This window comes from Patella vulgata, chromosome 4, assembly GCF_932274485.2.
Source record: "Patella vulgata chromosome 4, xgPatVulg1.2, whole genome shotgun sequence".
Classification (NCBI taxonomy): Eukaryota; Metazoa; Mollusca; class Gastropoda; family Patellidae; genus Patella; species Patella vulgata.
The window spans coordinates 50,346,404-50,367,078 of NC_065882.2; the positions used below are offsets into that span (position 1 = coordinate 50,346,404).

Here is a 20,675-nt window from a genome sequence, read left to right on the forward strand (position 1 = left end):
TATATATGAGAAATATTTGAATTTTGCAAAATAAAAATACGGCAAGTCATAGACGGCATACAATCGTAGACACAGACTAGTCATAGACGAATAGTATGATTCCCAACTAAATAAAGAAAAACACAACCATAAACTTACCAGTAGACACCAGTGAACACTCATTTGGGATCACATAGTTTTTCGCATTTTCTTAGTGTGCCGTTCAAAATTGCGCGACAAACTTAGGAAGATCTTGCGGCACACCTGTGTGCCACGGCACACTGGTTGAGAATCATTGACTTACCGGATATCTACATCATTTTGCTCTCTTACGACCTGAATCCAGATGGTGTCTCTTCAACCACAGGCGCGGTATCTACTAACGAATCTACATGATATCTCTCCCGCAACGCGTGTCTAAACTCTATAGGATATAAATCAGTCTTATGGCAGTGTCCTCGAGACAGTGCTGTCAATTATTTAACATATCAAATATTATGTAATTAATTATGATGATTGGTTACTAAGCCTCATGACGTCAAGAACCACCCTTCTATACAGTAGAAACTTTCCACCAGATGTGCCAGGCGTGTTATTTTGTTATTAACCCAGAAATATTACCTTTTTAAAAACCTGTCACTCATTCAAATTGAGTGAGTGAGATATGACGTCTCTAGACATAATATGGTCGCGTCCATATTACTACACTGGACAGAAGATAACGTTTAGTCGTTTGGGTGGTACGAAAAACCGAGGTCCCGTGTACACATTGACATGCACGTAAAAGGCCCCTTGACAGTCGGAATTGGATATAAAAGTAGGCCGCAGTGCCGCTGTCAGGGCAAAATTTTCCTCATAGCACATTGTACGAGGTATGATGTATGCCCGTCTTCATTAGCCCAGTCGGAGCAGAACAGTAGGACGTTAAACCTCATTTCATTTAATTTAATTTTCTACCTGGTTATGGGTTTAACTATAACTAAATAAAATATTATTATGCTCATAACACCGGCGTTCATGCCATATCAGGCAAATGGTATGCTCATTTTATTTATGTCACGGAAATCAATGGTTATATGGTTATTCGCTGGAATTACCAAATCAGAAAAATCTGGAACATTACATCATAATCTCCACCATCCTCGTTATCCCCAGTGGTTTCATTTTGTTCTACTCCACTAAGCCCTGGGTTAATCTATGGGGGAGGGGCACGTTTTCAAGTTATCCACCCTTCTTGATTGTGTTATTTTTATCGACCAATCCCATAAATCGTTACTCTCGTCGGTAAAGGTTTGGAGTTAGCCTAAAGGGTTATCTACACTTATAAATACGAAGGCGAAACGACTGGTTTGTAAACTGTTTTTTGATTGGTTCGTAGACTTTAGCTACAATCAAGGTCAGGGCACATAATTTGAAATCGTGGAAATCCTATGGATTAACCCAAGGTATAGTGGAGTAGAACGGAATGAGAACATTGGGATACCGAGGATGAATCTCCACATGTGTTATTCCTCAAATCTTTACATGTGCTATACTTGGTGGGCAGCGAGTTTTAAGAACGTCTCCCAAATCTTGACTGTATTGTTGGAAAACAGACAAGAGCAACTTTGTTAAGTCAGAGAAGTCAGAAAAGAATGAACAGCTTTATTGTGTTCTCACCTTCAGGCTCTGGATTTACAGATCTGTGTTAAGCTTGTATTGATTGTGTTTCATAACCCAGCAGTAAATAAGGTAGTTAATTACCAAATATTAAGTTAATACCCGTTTCCCAAACAAAATTACTATTCATCATTCTTCCCGAATTCTTTGCGCGTGAAAATTAATGAGCCAGGGGCTTAATTATTTCAATTTATTTCAATATACGCCTGACTGAACTGACAGCTTCACCTTTAAAGAATTGTCTAGTAGGCATAGCAAATTAGGAATTTAATTAGGCAATTATAAAATCAATGGTTTCAGGCAGTTTAAATAAATTGAATGTCTATTGTACAGTGTGAAGGTAACAAAATGTTCATTTCAAAATTGACTGGCATAATAGTGATTCATTATAAATTCACTTGTTTGCATTTGCATACACATATTTTACAATAATCCAGAGTTATACATAATTTGTTTGCAAGACATAATTTTGCAAACTTAACAATCTTATTTACACACCAAATAGCAATTAATTCCAATACCCGACTTAATTAAAGTTCTGTCAATTGCACATAGTCATATCATCAATCTGTCGATCGAATGAAAAGAATGAAATGAAATTTAACGTTTCGTTGGCATTTGACTTCATGGACGCCAAAGGACAAATCGTACAAAGCCACACTAACGTTTGTGATTAGTTATCCCTTGTGGAACTGCGGTAGTTGAGCTGTAAGGGAACTGTGCAGTTGTTGCACTAATGAACACGCAACTTTATACATTGAATCTAATATAAATATATAATACTGATTTTAAACACTCTTTAACGAACTCGGACTGTTGTTGGATAAACATGCAGTCTTTTGGGCAGCGAAGGGGCTTGAAATTTGGTAAAGTTATTTATATTTTCAAAGCAATTCCGCCTACCCAAGATTTTAGTCTTTATTTTAGAGATGTTTACCATATCGAATTATATACTTCGTAAACTGCCCAATACATCATAATATTCTGACATCCGATATATTTATAAATGGGTTAATTCGAATTTTATGCGATTGTATGATATGTCAATTTAAAGCTTTTTGATACATGAATTGTCTTTCCTTTTTAGTTTATCTAGTTATATGAGTGCTGAATAAATTGACATTCTATCTAGGTTTGATCGACATTTACATCTATTACCGCTAGAAGCTGATCGGATTCACTTACATGTTCTATACTTATTAGGATTCACTAACATTTCGCATTTAGTTGTTAAAACACGGTTTCCATTTGTATTGGCTCGATTGTTTGTTTCAAATGATCAATAAAGTCTTTAAAATATCTGAAAGTCCCAGACAATAAAACAAATGTCCAGGTTTATAATTAATTTCATCACAATCATCGCGGATACTCAAGAATTGCCTTAAAGATGCATTGTGTAAGAGCTAAATTTACCGATATATTCATCTCCCTCGAAGACCCCAACGCGCAAGCGAATTATTGAAATAAAAAAATTAAAAAAACATATGTTAGTCCCGAAATGACCTAGTTTGTGTCGAGTGGACATTAAACCTCATTTCTCTCTCTCTCTCATCTCCCTCGAGCATTGGGTGGCCGAGATTTAAATGGATTTTAAAATTTAACTATAAAAAGTATAATCGAGGCTAAATACCGTGGCTATAATAATACACAATCTACGCTACATCTCAAAACAGTCATAACTATTGCCGGAATAAAATAACTTTAATGAAATTTTCAATATATACATTCTTCATTATCTATTTTTGAACTATTATATAGCAAACAAGGTGAGGTCTTTATCGAAATTTTACATAATGCATCTGTAACTTGTCTAACCCAAAAAGGATTAAACAGTCGAATTCACTGAAAGAGCCCGCCAATCCGCCCATATTTTTGTTACATTGACATTGAAATTAAATGAAATGGGATTACGTCAGTAACCAGATGTTCCGTGGCTCGATCCGGATATTGGCTAAGTCAGTGGTGTATGACGGTGGACAGCGTCCTGTCGGTCAGATGGGACGAAAATCCTAGGTCCCAAGTACACGTTGGCTTGCACGTAAAGGAACCCGCGATGTCAAGAGTTTGGGATTAATAGTTCTATACATACACTTACCTGTCAAACCACCACCACGCAGATAACAAAAAATATGGCGTCCAACACAAGACAAACACACCAACTGAAATACAGAAAAGATTATGTTAACAATATATTATTTTCATGGCCCCTTATATTTTGCAATGGGTTCAATATTAAGGCATCTCTAAATTTGAAAATGGCCTCCGAAAACATAAACGGTTAACTGTCCTGGACCCCGGGCAATATCCCATTCTGAAATTTACTTTACTTGTTTGCGACACTGACCACAAAAATAATTGTGGGTGGGGTGGAATCAATTCTTATCAACTAAAAGAAAAACCACATGAGCACCATATTGCTATATATTTCGGTATTTCATTATAAAATGGTTATCATTGTGGTTTTTAAATTGCTTCTCCAAAATCACTTTAGAGATTTTATAAAAGAAAAATATCATCGGAAAGCTTAACATATTGACAGTTTGCTGTCAGAAATTAACCTACTTGCTCTTGTTTTCCAGTCAAATATCATACATGTATCTACCTATTAGGAATATCATTTATTATTATCCATTGATTATAATTACCATTTGAACGGCACATAGACTATAATATTGTAACATTGATTATAAAAGTCCGATGCATTACGGAGAATGCTGACTTGATTTTTTTTACGGTCACAGCAGTTCCTCCCACGACGATACACACACAGAGTGTGTCAATTTGTTAATTATCGACGAAATGGGTTATGTATGCATCGGATAAAATATCTTAATAATTGATACTGGCTAATCGGTGGTGGCTTAACGTTTCCTTTAAAAGTCAAATACGTATGTGCCGGAATAATAGTAATACAGTAGTTAATGAGTAAAGTAGAGATTCGTGATTTGTAAGTACTGTATATCTATTATAAATAAGGACAGAAATGCATTGTCCATGAATACACGATGCAGAGCTTTTATTTTGTTGGATGTGAAATATAAAGTAGTCTTTGATAACAAAAGATCACCTAGTCTGTCGTTTTAGAGCACACGCCCGATTGCGACTTGTAATCCTCGTGGAGAAGACAATCTTATTTAGATATATACCGATATGAACCATCGTTTTCATGACGGTTCGGTTCTTTCTGTTGCTTCTAGCTTTTTCTGGTCTTCTTGAAATCAGTTAATCTTGTAGAAATTGTGGTTCGTTCTGATATCCAGATTCTCATATAAAAACTTTTCGCCTTCAGAGAGCTAAAAAAAACGTTTGCTGCAACACTGTATTTCTTTCAACAACGGCAACTAATCTCCTGCCTTCAACTGACATCCGAAATATGAGGGTCACGATTACAACCATATTAGAAATCTTTATTAAAAAAATTATTTTTGGAATCTGACTAATCCATTCTACCACATATGTAAGATTTGTGGACAGTGTGGGTTTTCTTTAAAGCTAACTCCTGTCACTGTTCTCTGTGATTGAAAGTTTATATCAAATCATTTATTGCTCACGGAAACATTAATTTTATATCTGTCTATCATTCTGGAAATTCTAGGAACAATAATGACATATTTCAACTTGAAATATACCCACTAAATGACACAATATTGTAAATATAAGTCGAAAGTTTTTCGAGAATATATTTTCTAATTTCCATACAGTATCTAATATCGTTATCGTGGTTCAATACTAATACAATATGTAGTAATAACAAATATATGATTCAAACCATCTTTTATCTACACTATATATTTCCCCAGACATAACAGTTTTTGTCTGATGAAGAAATTTCGGTTACATTTCTTTTACTTGATATGAATCCATGGAGACTTATACATGGTCATAAAAATAAATGAACCTGTCGAAAACACTAAATGACTAATTTCCCGTAATTTAAGGGACAATCTTGCGTTAATAATTCGCGGCAATGTTTTCAAATTGAGCACTATACTATTGTATTGTGTTAGTCGAATTGGGTTGACCGCAACAAAGGATACAATTAAGTCTATTGGTAAGATAAGTTTAAAGATTCAAATAGTCGCCTTGGGTTATTTCGAATATACATGTATAACGTGTAGACAATTACATGTATTTTCTTAAAGATGCATTAATGCCATTATGCAAGATTTAAATAAATTATTTAACATTGAAGGCCAAACGAAAGATCTACACAAGTCAGATTTAGGTCTTACATAAAGTATCTTTAAGGCACAATGTGCTGTTAATTATATATCCATCACAAAGGAATATAGTGCTCTAATAAATCGTCCTCAGATTCTTTACACATGCACAGTTTTATAATCTGAAAACTCGTCAAAACTAAAAGTGCTGATATGATCGAATGTATGAGTATAAACTATTTTGTGATAAGATAGTCTTTCTTTAAAATAATACATTCGTGGATGAAGCTAGTGTTTGTATTTGTAACTAGTTTTGGGTTTAAAAAAACACACAGCGAACAAACACTTTATAATATAGGGATGACACATATTAAGTAATTGCACATTTATCTTTTTGTGACCAAACTGCTTATCTATATATAGTCGAAGTTGACAATATTCTTAGTTAGAATCAAAGTTATGGACCAAAGCAAAACCCTTCATAACAATTACAGAAGACAACCCCACTAACTGAGCACGATATACACAAATACCTCAAATAATAAACGTCCCTCCACAAATCTAAATAACACACCAAATTAACCCAGTTATATTCGACTTTAAAACTTTTTTTTAGCAGAATCTCGAAACGAAACATTTACAGCACAATTATCATATTTGTCCTTACAAAAAAAACCTGACAAAAACATATTTAGTATGCGTTGCCCTTTACTGCTACAGGAAGATAATGTAAAATATACATATTTATAACCCAAACATGTTTTACAAAATACATGCATGCTTTATATTTATAAAGAAAATTACCTATAACTAAAGTCATTTTCAGCGTTCTAATTCTGGCTCTTTCAATATTACCCATGGCGGATCTTCTTAACCCTATCTTTGTTCGGCATGATGACTCTCTCAGTTGATCTGAAAAACAAATTATCTGAACCATACTTACAGTATTACAAAAAAGCTAAGATAGATTTCAGTGGGTGGAGCTATTCATTTGCTAAATAAAACAAATGACAAATTATATATTTTTATGTCGACTAGTAATTACTGATTGCGGAACAAACCAATTATAAACTTGAACAATTGTTCCTATAATTGACCCTTGCAATACATAGAAAAGGATACATCATGAACGTTTTATCAATACCATAATCGAATTGATGTTGTTAGTCTAAAATGTGTTCGGTGGATCTACAATTACGTAGCCGCAACAAAATAAACGTAAAGCCTCTGCAGAAATAATCCAGCTCGATTTAGTATTTTGATTTTTCACAACAGACAAAACATATGAAGTGTTACTAATCTGTTTTCTCTTTGAACAGACTAGTTTGAGAGTTGTGAGTTAAGTCGTGATAATATTATAGCAGCATCCGACATTATGATTTAACACCCGATTCGATTTTATTACATACTTCGAGAAAGTATTTGTTGAGTAATGAAACCTTCTAGTAGTTTATCGAGGGATGGCCGTCCTTACCGCACGGTACAAATAAAACCTTCTAGTAGTTTATCGAGGTTCGGGTGTTTCCGGAGTCCAAAATGGCCGCTTTATATAAATGAGAATTTTGGGGATAACTTACCCGAACCCTAACCCTTTTTAAAAGACTGAACTTAGGTCTAATTTAGGTTTTACTTCTCTTAAAAGGGTTAGGGTTAGGGTTCGGGTTAGTATTCCCCTAAATACTCATTTGTATAAAGCGGCCATTTTGGTATGAGTTCTGGTTTGTTCTGGAATTTGTTGCTTCTAGTGGTGATAATATTTGTACCGTGCGGTAAAGACGGCCAGCCCTCGATAAACTACTAGAAGGTTTTATTACTCAACAAATACCTTCTCGAAGTATGTAATAAAATGTAATCGGGTGGATTTAAAGTATTATCTTTATTTCACAATTTTCGTTTAAATGGTAAACATCATGACAATTATGGACAAACTATTGATTTTCAAATACGACTGTTATTCCACAATGAAAACAACAAAACGGTTACAGAGGCGTTCAGTAACATAAATAACAGTCCCGAAGATGAATAAAAGTTCGCGCATACATCATTATAAACCAAAGCTATTAGAATAAGAAATAAAAATAAAAATGCCACTAACAAAGGGTTATGTTATGATTATAGTGAACTAGTATTCTTTCTTTTTATTTTTTTTAAAGTTATCTCCCAAAGATCTCGGTTCCTTTCGATATTGGCATGTACCGGGCCATAACTTCATGGATTATGACCCCTGATTGTACGAAAATTCACGTGTTTAGCTTGTGGATACTCTAGATCCGATTTTGATGAAACTTGAAATGCATGTTTATAACCAAAATATCTTGTTTCCTGTCGATATTCACGCATATCGGATCGTAACTTACTGAATTATGGCCCTTGATTGTACGAAAATTCGCGTTTTTACATTGTGGTCCGTCTAGAGGTCAATTTTTATCCGATTTACAAAATCGTTTTAGTATATCACTGTTACACCCTAACAATGGTTGAGTTCGAATATCGTGAAAATCGAACCAAAATTGCCGGACAAAATGGACGCCCCTTGTACGAAATAGTGTAAAATGTGGTATTACAAGGTTGTGGACCCTCTAGAGGTCGCAATTTTCATCTGATTTTGATGAAACCTGGATATTCGCGCATATCGGATCGTAACTTCCTGAATTATGGCCCTTGATTGTACGAAAAATCGCGTTTTGAGCTTGTGGTCCTAAAAACCCAAACAAAACGTGTGGATATATCACAGTTATACACTAATGATGGTTGAGTTCGAATTTCGTGAAAATCGGACAAAAACTGACAGACATAATGACCGCCCCTTGTGCGCAAATAGTGTACACATGTGGTATATCAAGGTTGTAGACCGTCTAGAGGCCACAGTTTTTATCCTATTTGGATGAAATAGAAATATATGTCTTTATCATAAAGATCTTGGTTCCTTTTGATAATCACACATATCCGAACGTAACTTCCTTGATTATGGCCATTGATTGGTCGAAAAATCGCATTTTTAGCTTGTGGTTTCTCTAGAGGTCACAATTTATTTTCCGATTGTAAAAACCGTTTAGATATATCACCATTCCAACATAATGGAGGTTGAATTGGAATTTCGGGAAAATCGAAATGAAAAAGGCCGACAAAATAACCGCTCTTTGTACGCAAATTGTGTATAAGTATGTAATACAAAGGATATGGACCCTCTAGAGGTCACAAATTTTATCCGATTTTGATGAAACTTATAACATATCTTTATATTCCTAAAATCTCAGTCCCTTTTGATATTTGCGCATTTCAGACCATAACTTTCTGGATTATGGCCCCTGATTGTACAAAAAATCGTTTTTGTTTATAGCTTGTTCTCTATCCATGTCTTGCAAAATGTGGGCGTATCCTGCCTGGCAGCCGCTGGTAAGAATATATTCACTATCAATTAACAGGGTATGCTTCCAAAGTATTTATGAGCAGTCGTTCCAAGAACCGGTGTTATGTAGCAATGAGCTGGGGATCCTGTGGCTATTCTTGCTATGAGATTTTGGATTGATTGAAGGTGATTTAGTTAGGGATACCAATGCGAAGATGATTACAACAATCAAGGTTAGTTCAAAGGTTATCCACATTTCGATGTAGATCTTGTGATCATTCTTCTTGTGAGATTTTGGATTGGCTGGTTATTTAATTGATTTGTAGGGAGACCAATGACTGTTCCTATAAGTAAGGTGGGATAGAATCAATGATATCGATAGAGCTGTAACATAATCACACCACTATCCAATAATACGCCTAAATTATTGATAACTATAGTGTTGGCGGAAATTAATCAGCATCATATTTTGATCCGGTAACATGTAATTGCTGGGTACCATTAGCATACAGTTGGTGACATACAGAGAAAATCCCCAGACTGCTTTGAATAATACACGGTTAATAGCACTGGTTCTAAAACAAAAGCTTCGGGAACAGCACCGCCAAAAAGAACATATTCTGGTTGACAATGACAGATTGGTGGCGATATTAAGGATACGATTGAAACCATTCTAAAACAATACCATTATGGCACCGGGATAGAAGTTATTAGTGGTGTATCGTGTCATATGCTGCGTAAAGATCTAATAGTACCAGCAGTGACATACTCATTGGGTTCAATGTCAACATTGTTTAAGGCTGCCTTGTCCCTAGTGTGTTTCAACTGATTCTACAAAGGAAGCCAGGGCGATAAATTAAGCAGTAAAGGAGACACCCCCGCTATATTTCCGTGAATAATACTGATTAATTTTGTGTGGAAGAATCTTAGATTCGTTTATCCTAGTCAGAAGGCTCCCAGAACCATTTACTAGTATTTAGGAAGTATCAAAAAATACCAACGTGTAGTTGTTGTCAGGATAACATCATATAGACGAGGAACTAAAACAAACATTCTACCATTGTCAACAGGTTCTGAATATTGGCATTTATCGGGTCAGTCAATGCACAGCAGGAGTGGGTGTACTCTTATCAGCAGTGAATATTTGCAAGGCTGCTACATTCACCCAGAGAGATGACATCGGTGCGAGTTAAATAGACCACAATATTAAACTTTTTCCTTCTGCAAATTAATCTAAAAAATATCTTTGAAGTATTAGAGAAATAAATAAAGCTGTTCGAAGTATATCTGGATAAAAAAAATTCCTATTTAGTATACATAGGTACATAAAATAGTATGGGAAGGTGAAAAATGGGTAAAAGAAAATGGTCAAAACTGGCTATAGGGTAGTCATCAAGTACCTGCAACTGAAAGGACTAACCCTAATACAGATACATGCCGACATGGTCTCAACTTCGGGGGATGGTGTCTCTTCCTTTTCCACAGTAAATGGGTGGGCTGTGGAATTTAAGCGTGGCAGAGAGAGCCTTGGCGATGACCCTCGTCCTGGAAGGCGGTCAACAGCAACCATTCAAGAACACATTACACGGGTGCATGACATGGTGGTAGCGGCTGGTCGATGATTGACCACACGACATATTGCCCCATGAAAATATGCGCCATTTTGAAGCAGATCTTGATACTTTTGAGCCTGTTTCCATAAATGAAAATGAAACTAGTAGGTTGCCATTTTCCGAGTAATGATGATGCCAGGCAGGCCTTGCAACATCGTTGGCAAAAATGAGTACACCTCGAAGGGGACTATGTAGAAAAATATATGAAAGCCATGGGCTTTGTACAGGTCTTTCACAGATAGGCTTAGAGCTTTAAAGCCAGCTCTCGTAATAAATGGAAATTGTTAAAATTCGATGCGTTTCTCTAATAACAACACTTTATTTCCAAATGCTATTTTCATTGGAACTCTGAAATAATAAATTAGGCATATTATCGTAATAAGGATGATCATTGTGAATACTTGTGTTACGATTTTCTTCAGAGAACTCAATGAAAATCTGAAAAAGGTTAGTTATTTGAAAAGGAAAGAATAAATATGGTTCCGATTATGAAAAACATAAGAATACAATCTATTAACTTTCAACGTGCTTCATTTTTAAAGTTTCCTTTTGTAACATCAAATATAAACCCGTAACCATAGAGATACGATGGTTCATTAGTTCTTTAGATACATTGAATTGGGTATGCCGTAAATAAATTTCAGTTTTTTCTAGGGGGCTTTATTTCCATATTAAGATTTAGCGTAGAAGTCATTTAAAGCGAGATAACTTGCAGAGAAATTTCTAAATTCTCTGTATTACCAGTAGTATTTATATTTATTTTGTCACTTCTAGCATTTAATGGAAATAGAACAAAATGCAAATTATAATTACAAAATTTAAGGTTACCTCATATAAATTAGCATTGTATTATTATATTTGTATGTTTAGGGCCTGTGCTTCATACGTACACACACACACACACACAGCTCTTTCACTGTAAACAAGACTTTAATTTATACCTTCGACGCGATACAATGCGTGTTTATAATATACTATTCAAAAAAAGTAGGGGATATTTGATTTTTAAGTGTTATTAAAGTCACCTAATGAAACTGACGAAGAAACAAATGACAAAATGAAATGAAGTTCACATTCATCGATTTATTCCAAATGATCGTTAGACTAAGTAAGGCACAGACTGACCATTATAAGGGTAAAATGATACCCGGGGTCAAACAGCAAAGTTACCACAGCATCACAACCAAGTCAGTAACGGGTAAATCCTCCTCTGTTTGCCAAACAAGCATTGATCCGACGTGGCATACTCCTAATGAGACGTCTAAGGTCATTTTGGTCCAGATTGTCCCATTCCTGTTGCAACGCAGCAGCAAGTTCTTGGACATTGGCAGGACGTTGTTGACGTTGACGTAACCTCTGTCCAAGCATGTCCCAGACATGCTCGATGGGGGAGAGGTCGGGACTCAGTGCTGGCCAAGGTAATGTGGTGATGTTCTGTTGTTGGAGGTAACCTGTAACGATCCTGGCCCTGTGACATCTTGCGTTGTCATCCTGGAAGATGAAACGGCGGCCATGACGTCGTGCGAACGGCACAACATGGACTGCCAAGATGTTGTCCCGGTAGTACTGGCCTGTAACACCCCCTGCAACAACATGTAAAGCCGTTCTTCCAGCAACAGTGATGCCTCCCCACACCATAACAGAACCACCCCCAAATCGATCATGTCTGATGACGTTAACGTCTTGGAAGCGCTCGTTTCGACGACGCCACACCCTCCTACGTCTGTCCAAAAAATCAACAGTGAACCTTGACTCATCTGAAAACATCACATTGCTCCAGCGTCGATTATCCCAGTGTTGACGATCCCTACACCAACGACGTCTTGCCTGAATGTGATGATCTCTCAAACAAGGAATCACGCGAGGACGTCGGGCGCGAAGGTGACCCCTATGCAGTCGATTCCGAATCGTCTGGCCACTCACTCTCACACCAGTGTCTGTTTGAAGACGAGCGCTGATCTGATTTGCTGTGATGACACGATTTCTCAAGGCCAAGGTACGGATAAATCGATCCTGGGCTTGAGTTGTCGCCCTTGGTCGACCTGAGCGTGGTCTGTCCTGTACAGATTGTGTATCACGGTATCTGGACCATAGCCTGCTTATGACAGACTGAGAAACATTCATCGTCCGCGCCACAACCGCCTGTGTTGTGCCGATCTGTAGCATGCCAAGGGCACGTAACCTTTCAATTTGGGTAAGCCGACGCATATCAAAATTTGTTTTCTGGTCACTAAAACAATTAAACTGATGTTTCCACCCTGGAATTCAATGCCACAATTTGTTTTCTGGTCACTAAAACAATTAAACTGATGTTTCCACCCTGGAATTCAATGCCACAATGACTGTAACATTCAAAGTCAGGGTCGTGCAAATCTTGGGTTGGACCCCCATGATGATCCCAAGCATCACCTGCATTCCATGCGGTAGCTATTGGTGCGTTTGGGCGTCACATGTAACTGGAAATGTTTCTTCTGTTAGGTTCTATAGTGACTTTTTTCGTAGTCATTTGCATATTTTAGTATTATGCCCCCAAAATCAAATATCCCCTACTTTTTTTGAATAGTATATCTGCAAATTTGATTCGATATTGATTGCGTTTTCAATAGAAAAAGATATAAATTATTAGCGCTGTTATTATACCCAAATGCAATGAAATGAAATGGAATGTAACATCCAACTTTTCTGGGGGGGGGGGGGGTGGATGGCTGAATGTTTAGCGTGCGCGCGCTGTATCATAAAGTCTGTCACTGAGTCGACTGGCGTGGTTTCGAATCCCCGGTTGTACGTGACAAGGAGTCGGGTCGCCTGTCCAACCTCGTGGGTTTTCTCCGAGTCCCCCGGTTTCCGCACACTGCTAAAGACCCCTACGCGCAAACGAATTATTGAAATAAAATTAAACCATATGTTAGTCCTGAAATGACCTAGTTTGTGTCGAGTGGACGTTAAACCCCATTTCTCCCTCTCTCCAACTTTTCTGCATCGACTGGGTTAAGGATGGGAGGTGGAGATACTAATATAGTTTTGATGAGCAATATATACTCTTCAAAAAAAGAAGGGGATATTGATATGCAAATACCTATGCAGGTTGTGATATGATAAATAGTCATGGACACTTGACATGCTTTGAGAGTATGTTCACAGATGAAGAACTTCTCGCCCCAACAGAACCACTGAGCTGCACATGCGACACGCAATATCGCCATACACGTGGGAGGGGTTCATTGTCAAATTTGACACTTCAAGGAAGGGTTGATGGTTTATTATATCCATGTTTGCTTTCATATCGGTTCTTGCATAAGATTTACTGTTTAGCGTAACTTTGCTTTAGTGTGTTACGTTTAATTTGATCGGGAGACGTCGTCGACGTCAACGTCAACCGACAATACTACAAGAATTGGCCATGACACTGCAAGAGGAGTGAGTCAGATTGACCCAAATCCTGATTGGACGGTTGATTAGGAGCATGCCACGGCGAATTGCTGAATGTCTGAGGATTGGTGGAGCAATTACTCATTATTAAGACAAAAATTAAAAACGTTCATTTTCAGTTTTGACAGTGTATCTCTTTGCGAGTGAAATGGGGCCGTCAGATAAGCCACCATATGAACTGTTTATGTTCATGTGTAGGCAATTGGCCTGTTATTAACATACACTGGTTACCTCTAATAAAAAAATCAGTGCATTTCCGCAGTTTTGTATTGTTTCTGAATATCCCCTATTTTTTGGAAGAGTATATTACAGGGAGTGGCGGAATAATCGCTGGCGACATAGTTGCCCCAACAGATAACCACTGGCCCCTACAACCATGTTTATCTTAATAAATAATATAATCATTTCTTTACTCCATGACCTTTGTAGCTATGATATTTATTTACCGTGTATATTTTGAAACGAGTATGATAACACTAATCGGGGAAGGGTGTGTGTGTGTGGGGGTGGGGGGGGGTCTTTGCGCTTGCTCCCACCATGTTCCCAATTAACTTCAATTACCAATTACAAGACACACTAGATGCTCATAACACGTAGGGATTGGTTCCTCGTTTCGACGTTTGGCATGTCACCACACTGTTTTAGTTACAAAATAAGAACCGTATAATCATTGCAGCTTTATACTAAGGAATATACTAAATATACATATTATATATTAAAGATATCAATACTCGATTGTTATTAAACAATGTCAATAAGAACCAAATAGGTACATAACATGCACAAGGAACAGATCCAAAACGCGAGACCATTGTCCACTGTTAAACCTACATGCCTATAGTTTATATTCCAACGAGTATGCATAAACTATCTGATTTGGGGCCAGTTTATATATTAGAGTGGGCTGATCAACAAATTTAATTAAATAGCTTTTCATTTATCACCCAAAAAGGGGCCGTGTGGTTAAAACTCTACCTTTGTGTTCTGGGCAAATTATGAATGGATACTATCCATTTTGTAACAAAGAGTAAAAACAAAACTAGTATTCTATACATCACATCATATTGTGACGAATGATGAACCAGGGACAAAATCTGCTTATATTCGTTGACGTTTTAACGATATTCTAACCCCAAAACAATTAATTTTCTCCTCACTTAATTAATCAAGGAACTTTACCGCGTGTGATCGACTTACTGTGATACCACATTGTAATTTCTGGAAACGTGTTTGGGTTGATTAATGGTGGTCAATTCTTGAGATGCAGACATCGTTAACAAACATCTTAATCCTGTTATCAAAAAGTACCAGTGAGTCGATAATGTAGTCTGGTGGTACCAGGAACCTATACAACATGTTCATTAATAAAACGAATGGGTAGACCGAATCGCTTAAAACTACCAATTCAGTTACCAACAAAAACTGTTATATCTTTAAGAAATGATAAGGTCAGTAAGACGCGAAATTCAGAAAGCGTTGATAACATCTGTTATAGTGCGTCTTAAAATTTTAAGACTTCTTCTGATGATGCAAATACGCATACGCAGGCAACCAAATTCGTTGGACATCCATCTAGTAGTTTAGGTAAAGTCTACCATGTAAAAAGATAACAGAACACGAGTAGGTGACTTGCAAACTTCATGGATTTTGATACTGGTGGACACAGTAACACATTTTTAGTATGTTTTGGTTTTATTTTTGCAATTCTCCGAATTTATTATTATTATTATATTATTAGTATTGGTATTATTACTATTGCTGAAGTGCTGTATTCTGGGGTTGTAGCTTATTCCAACACTAACTACGAAAACTCAGATAAATATTTAAAATTGTACTTTTAATAAACGAGTGTCCAAAATTGGCTAACGGTCACAATAACGAGATAGGTATCGCTAGGGCGAGCCGGTCACCAGTCTAAAGTTACAGTAGACTATGGAACATATATACAAGCTTACGATTAAAATAATTATATAATAATATTTCACCAGAAATGTTAAATTGTACATAGGAAACAGATGTTTAAATACAGAAGATACAGACATAGCAATAACGCGTGTTAACTATAATTGCGTAATATATATCTTTACATTAAGTTTAAAACCAAACAGTTAAAAGACTTGAAAGATTAGCGAGATATCAATTCGGACATTGGTCAATTGCTATTTTAACTAAAATTAAATAGTAATAAAATATATACAAAGATACACTATAACACTATCCTCAATCTGCAAATTATATTCGGAATGCTGTGCTCTTTTGTAATTCAAAAATACTATTCTTACATTCTCAATAGTTGTTTTGAAAGATCTGTCGCCCGTTAAAAATATGTTTCTTTATACAGTCAATAGTCTCGCAGTAAGTTATGCTGATGACTTTCCATAAAAAGCTATACATGAATGTATGAGTGATCCAAAGCTTGGGATATAAAAAAATCAAAAACAAAAGAAAGCCAATGCTAGCAGCTCACAACAACTCTAGCAATAGCAATAATTCTAAACAGAACCAGGGATCGTAGTTGCAAAGCCTGGGCTACCCATCGACATTTTAATCAAACATTGGTCATTTTAAAACTTATACTTTAATAAAGCGACTGTAAACACTTTTAGTTAATACCTTGAGTTTTGTAATTGTTTAAGGATGCAATATTACTATTCAAAAAAAGTAGGGGATATTTGATTTCGGGGGCATAATACTAAAATATGCAAATGACTACGAAAAAAGTCACTATAGAACCTAACAGAAGAAACATTTCCAGTTACATGTGACGCCCAAACGCACCAATAGCTACCGCATGGAATGCAGGTGATGCTTGGGATCATCATGGGGGTCCAACCCAAGATTTGCACGACTCTGACTTTGAATGTTACAGTCATTGTGGCATTGAATTCCAGGGTGGGAACATCAGTTTAATTGTTTTAGTGACCAGAAAACAAATTTTGATATGCGTCGGCTTACCCAAAATGAAAGGTTACGTGCCCTTGGCATGCTACAGATCGGCACAACACAGGCGGTTGTGGCGCGGACGATGAATGTTTCTCAGTCTGTCATAAGCAGGCTATGGTCCAGATACCGTGATACACAATCTGTACAGGACAGACCACGCTCAGGTCGACCAAGGGCGACAACTCAAGCCCAGGACCGATTTATCCGTACCTTGGCCTTGAGAAATCGTGTCATCACAGCAAATCAGATCAGCGCTCGTCTTCAAACAGACACTGGTGTGAGAGTGAGTGGCCAGACGATTCGGAATCGACTGCATAGGGGTCACCTTCGCGCCCGACGTCCTCGCGTGATCCCTTGTTTGAGAGATCATCACATTCAGGCAAGACGTCGTTGGTGTAGGGATCGTCAACACTGGGATAATCGACGCTGGAGCAATGTGATGTTTTCAGATGAGTCAAGGTTCACTGTTGATTTTTTGGACAGACGTAGGAGGTTGTGGCGTCGTCGAAACGAGCGCTTCCAAGACGTTAACGTCATCAGACATGATCGATTTGGGGGTGGTTCTGTTATGGTGTGGGGAGGCATCACTGTTGCTGGAAGAACGGCTTTACATGTTATTGCAGGGCGTGTTACAGGCCAGTACTACCGGGACAACATCTTGGCAGTCCATGTTGTGCCGTTCGCACGACGTCATGGCCGCCGTTTCATCTTCCAGGATGACAACGCAAGATGTCACAGGGCCAGGATCGTTACAGGTTACCTCCAACAACAGAACATCACCACATTACCTTGGCCAGCACTGAGTCCCGACCTCTCCCCCATCGAGCATGTCTGGGACATGCTTGGACAGAGGTTACGTCAACGTCAACAACGTCCTGCCAATGTCCAAGAACTTGCTGCTGCGTTGCAACAGGAATGGGACAATCTGGACCAAAATGACCTTAGACGTCTCATTAGGAGTATGCCACGTCGGATCAATGCTTGTTTGGCAAACAGAGGAGGATTTACCCGTTACTGACTTGGTTGTGATGCTGTGGTAACTTTGCTGTTTGACCCCGGGTATCATTTTACCCTTATAATGGTCAGTCTGTGCCTTACTTAGTCTAACGATCATTTGGAATAAATCGATGAATGTGAACTTCATTTCATTTTGTCATTTGTTTCTTCGTCAGTTTCATTAGGTGACTTTAATAACACTTAAAAATCAAATATCCCCTACTTTTTTTGAATAGTATATAAGATTTCGGTAAGAATATTGATAAAATTCCGTCAAATTTCATCACTCTGAGCGGAGTCATGGCCGTTTGAAGAACAGAGTAGTGTCTATGTTATCTATTTTTATACGCCCACATTTTCATGTGGACGTATATTGTCGTCGCCTCGGTCCGTCCGGACGTCTGGACGTGCGTCCGTCCACAATTTGTGGACACTCTACAGGTCACAATTTTTATCCGATTTTGTTGAAACTTGAAATGTACGTTGATAACCCAAAGATCTCGGTTCCTTTCAATATTCGCGCATATCGGACCATAACTTCCTGAACTATGGCCCCTGATTGTACGAAAAATCGCGTTTTTAGCTTGTGGACCCTATAGATGTCATAATTTTTATTCGATTTAAAACACCGTATTATTATATCACCGTTACACCCTAAGGATGGCTGAGTTCGAATTTCGTGAAAATCGGCCCAAAATTGACAGACAAAATGGCCGCCGTTCGTTCTCAATTAGCGTAAAAATATGGTATATCAAGGTTGTGGACCCTATAGAGGTCACAATTTTTATCCGATTTTGTTGAAACTTGAAATGTAAGTTTATAACCCAAAGATCTCGGTTCCTTTCGATATTCGCGCATATCGGACCGTAACTTCCTGAATTATGGCCCCTGATTGTACGAAAAATCGCGTTTTTAGCTTGTGGACCCTTTTTATCCGATTTAAAAAAAACAACGTATTATTATATCACTGTTACACCCTAAAGACGGCGGAGTTCGAATTTCGTGAAAATCGGCCCAAAACTGACAGACAAAATGGCCGCCGTTCGTTCTCAATTAGCGTAAAAATATGGTATATCAAGGTTGTGGACCCTATAGAGGTCACAATTTTTATCCGATTTTGTTGAAACTTGAAATGTAAGTTTATAACCCAAAGATCTCGGTTCCTTTCGATATTCGCGCATATCGGACCGTAACTTCCTGAATTATGGCCCCTGATTGTACAAAAAATCTCTGTCTTTTTAGCTTGTTCTCTATCCATCTCTCGAAAATGTGGGCGTATCCTGCATGGCAGCCGCTGGTTTAATTAAAATATTAAATCCGCTGTAAATCCAAATGGGCTTGGCATGTGAATACATTAATGACGTGTATAACATTAACTAAGTATTGTTGTGTACAAGTATATATTGTCTTGTTATATTTTCATATTTTATCATTGCTTGATAATGACCAGAGAAGCCTAGTCGAAACGTAGCTCAGTAATAAGCAGTAATTGTATTCCATAAAATTGTGACCTGCATACATAGATGTGATACCGGTGATAATCTTCTTGAAAAAAAGCGAACTAACTTTCACTCCTGAAAATGTTCCTAAATCATGATTATGCTAACAATGCGGGGATAACTGTAAACCTAATAAACACCTACGCTGTAACTATGGCGGTATATTAGATTCAAAATTCTAACATGCTATCGTTTAATTTCTAACCTCCGTTCATGTAATTTCTAACCTTAATTCATGTAATTTCTAACTTCAATTCATGTAATTTCTAAATTAAGACAATGTATAATCCAACTTCTTTATTTGTTCAGTGTAAATTTTAATTCTGTTTCGTCTTATTTCTATTATTAAGACGAAAAATGTCTACTTCATTGTCACTTTACATGTTAATCATGAACGTCGAGCAAATTTAGAATTTTGATACCTCTACCTAGCAACCATCATTATGACGTCGTTTGGTGTCGCCACCGTGTGCTCAATTTGGCGATTGAGCACTGAGCGGGATCATTATGTTGCCACAAACGACTCGCTCTTCGTCATGTTGAATGGTTTAGCGGAGTGTAAAAATTGAAAACAACATCGAACGTGATATGGTTTGCAAATACTGTTTTAAATATAAGCTAAACAGCATTTGTTAATTTTTTTAAAGACAAGTGCAGGATTTGGAGAATTTTATTTTATTTTTATTTTACAGTTAAGTCAATTACTATTTATATACTGTTGATCTATAAATTATTCTTTTAATGCTCTAAAAATATCTCTTTATACTACCCGAACGACTAGCCACTGTCCGTGCCAGACCCTCGTCTTGTATCAATAACAAGGGACGGATAACCACGCCGGAATATATCGGTTATATCATAAAAAAGATATATGTCGATGGGTTATATAACATCGTCAGCTAGTAGCCTATACACACTGGCAAAACTACGCTTTATAATATTTCTGACATTATTAGTTCCGTCCTTGTGATTTGCGGAGGTTACCGTTATTGTAGGCATATACAGTGTCTAGTAGTTCGGGTCGGACGAAAACCGTTGCAGCTGTTAT

The 20,675-nt window shown here is 37.2% G+C and overlaps 1 protein-coding gene across 1 annotated transcript in view; it reads right to left on the reverse strand.

Annotated features, from left to right (window-relative positions):
* LOC126817929 (adipokinetic hormone/corazonin-related peptide receptor variant I) overlaps positions 1 to 20,675 on the reverse strand; it is a 135,551-nt gene that overhangs the window by 19,232 nt on the left and 95,644 nt on the right. The window contains exons 3-4 of the mRNA XM_050545102.1: positions 6,603 to 6,710; positions 3,734 to 3,797 (exon numbers count right to left, since the gene is read on the reverse strand). Coding sequence (XP_050401059.1) covers positions 3,734 to 3,797; positions 6,603 to 6,710 — 172 coding nt within the window. The remainder of the gene's footprint in view (positions 1 to 3,733; positions 3,798 to 6,602; positions 6,711 to 20,675) is intronic.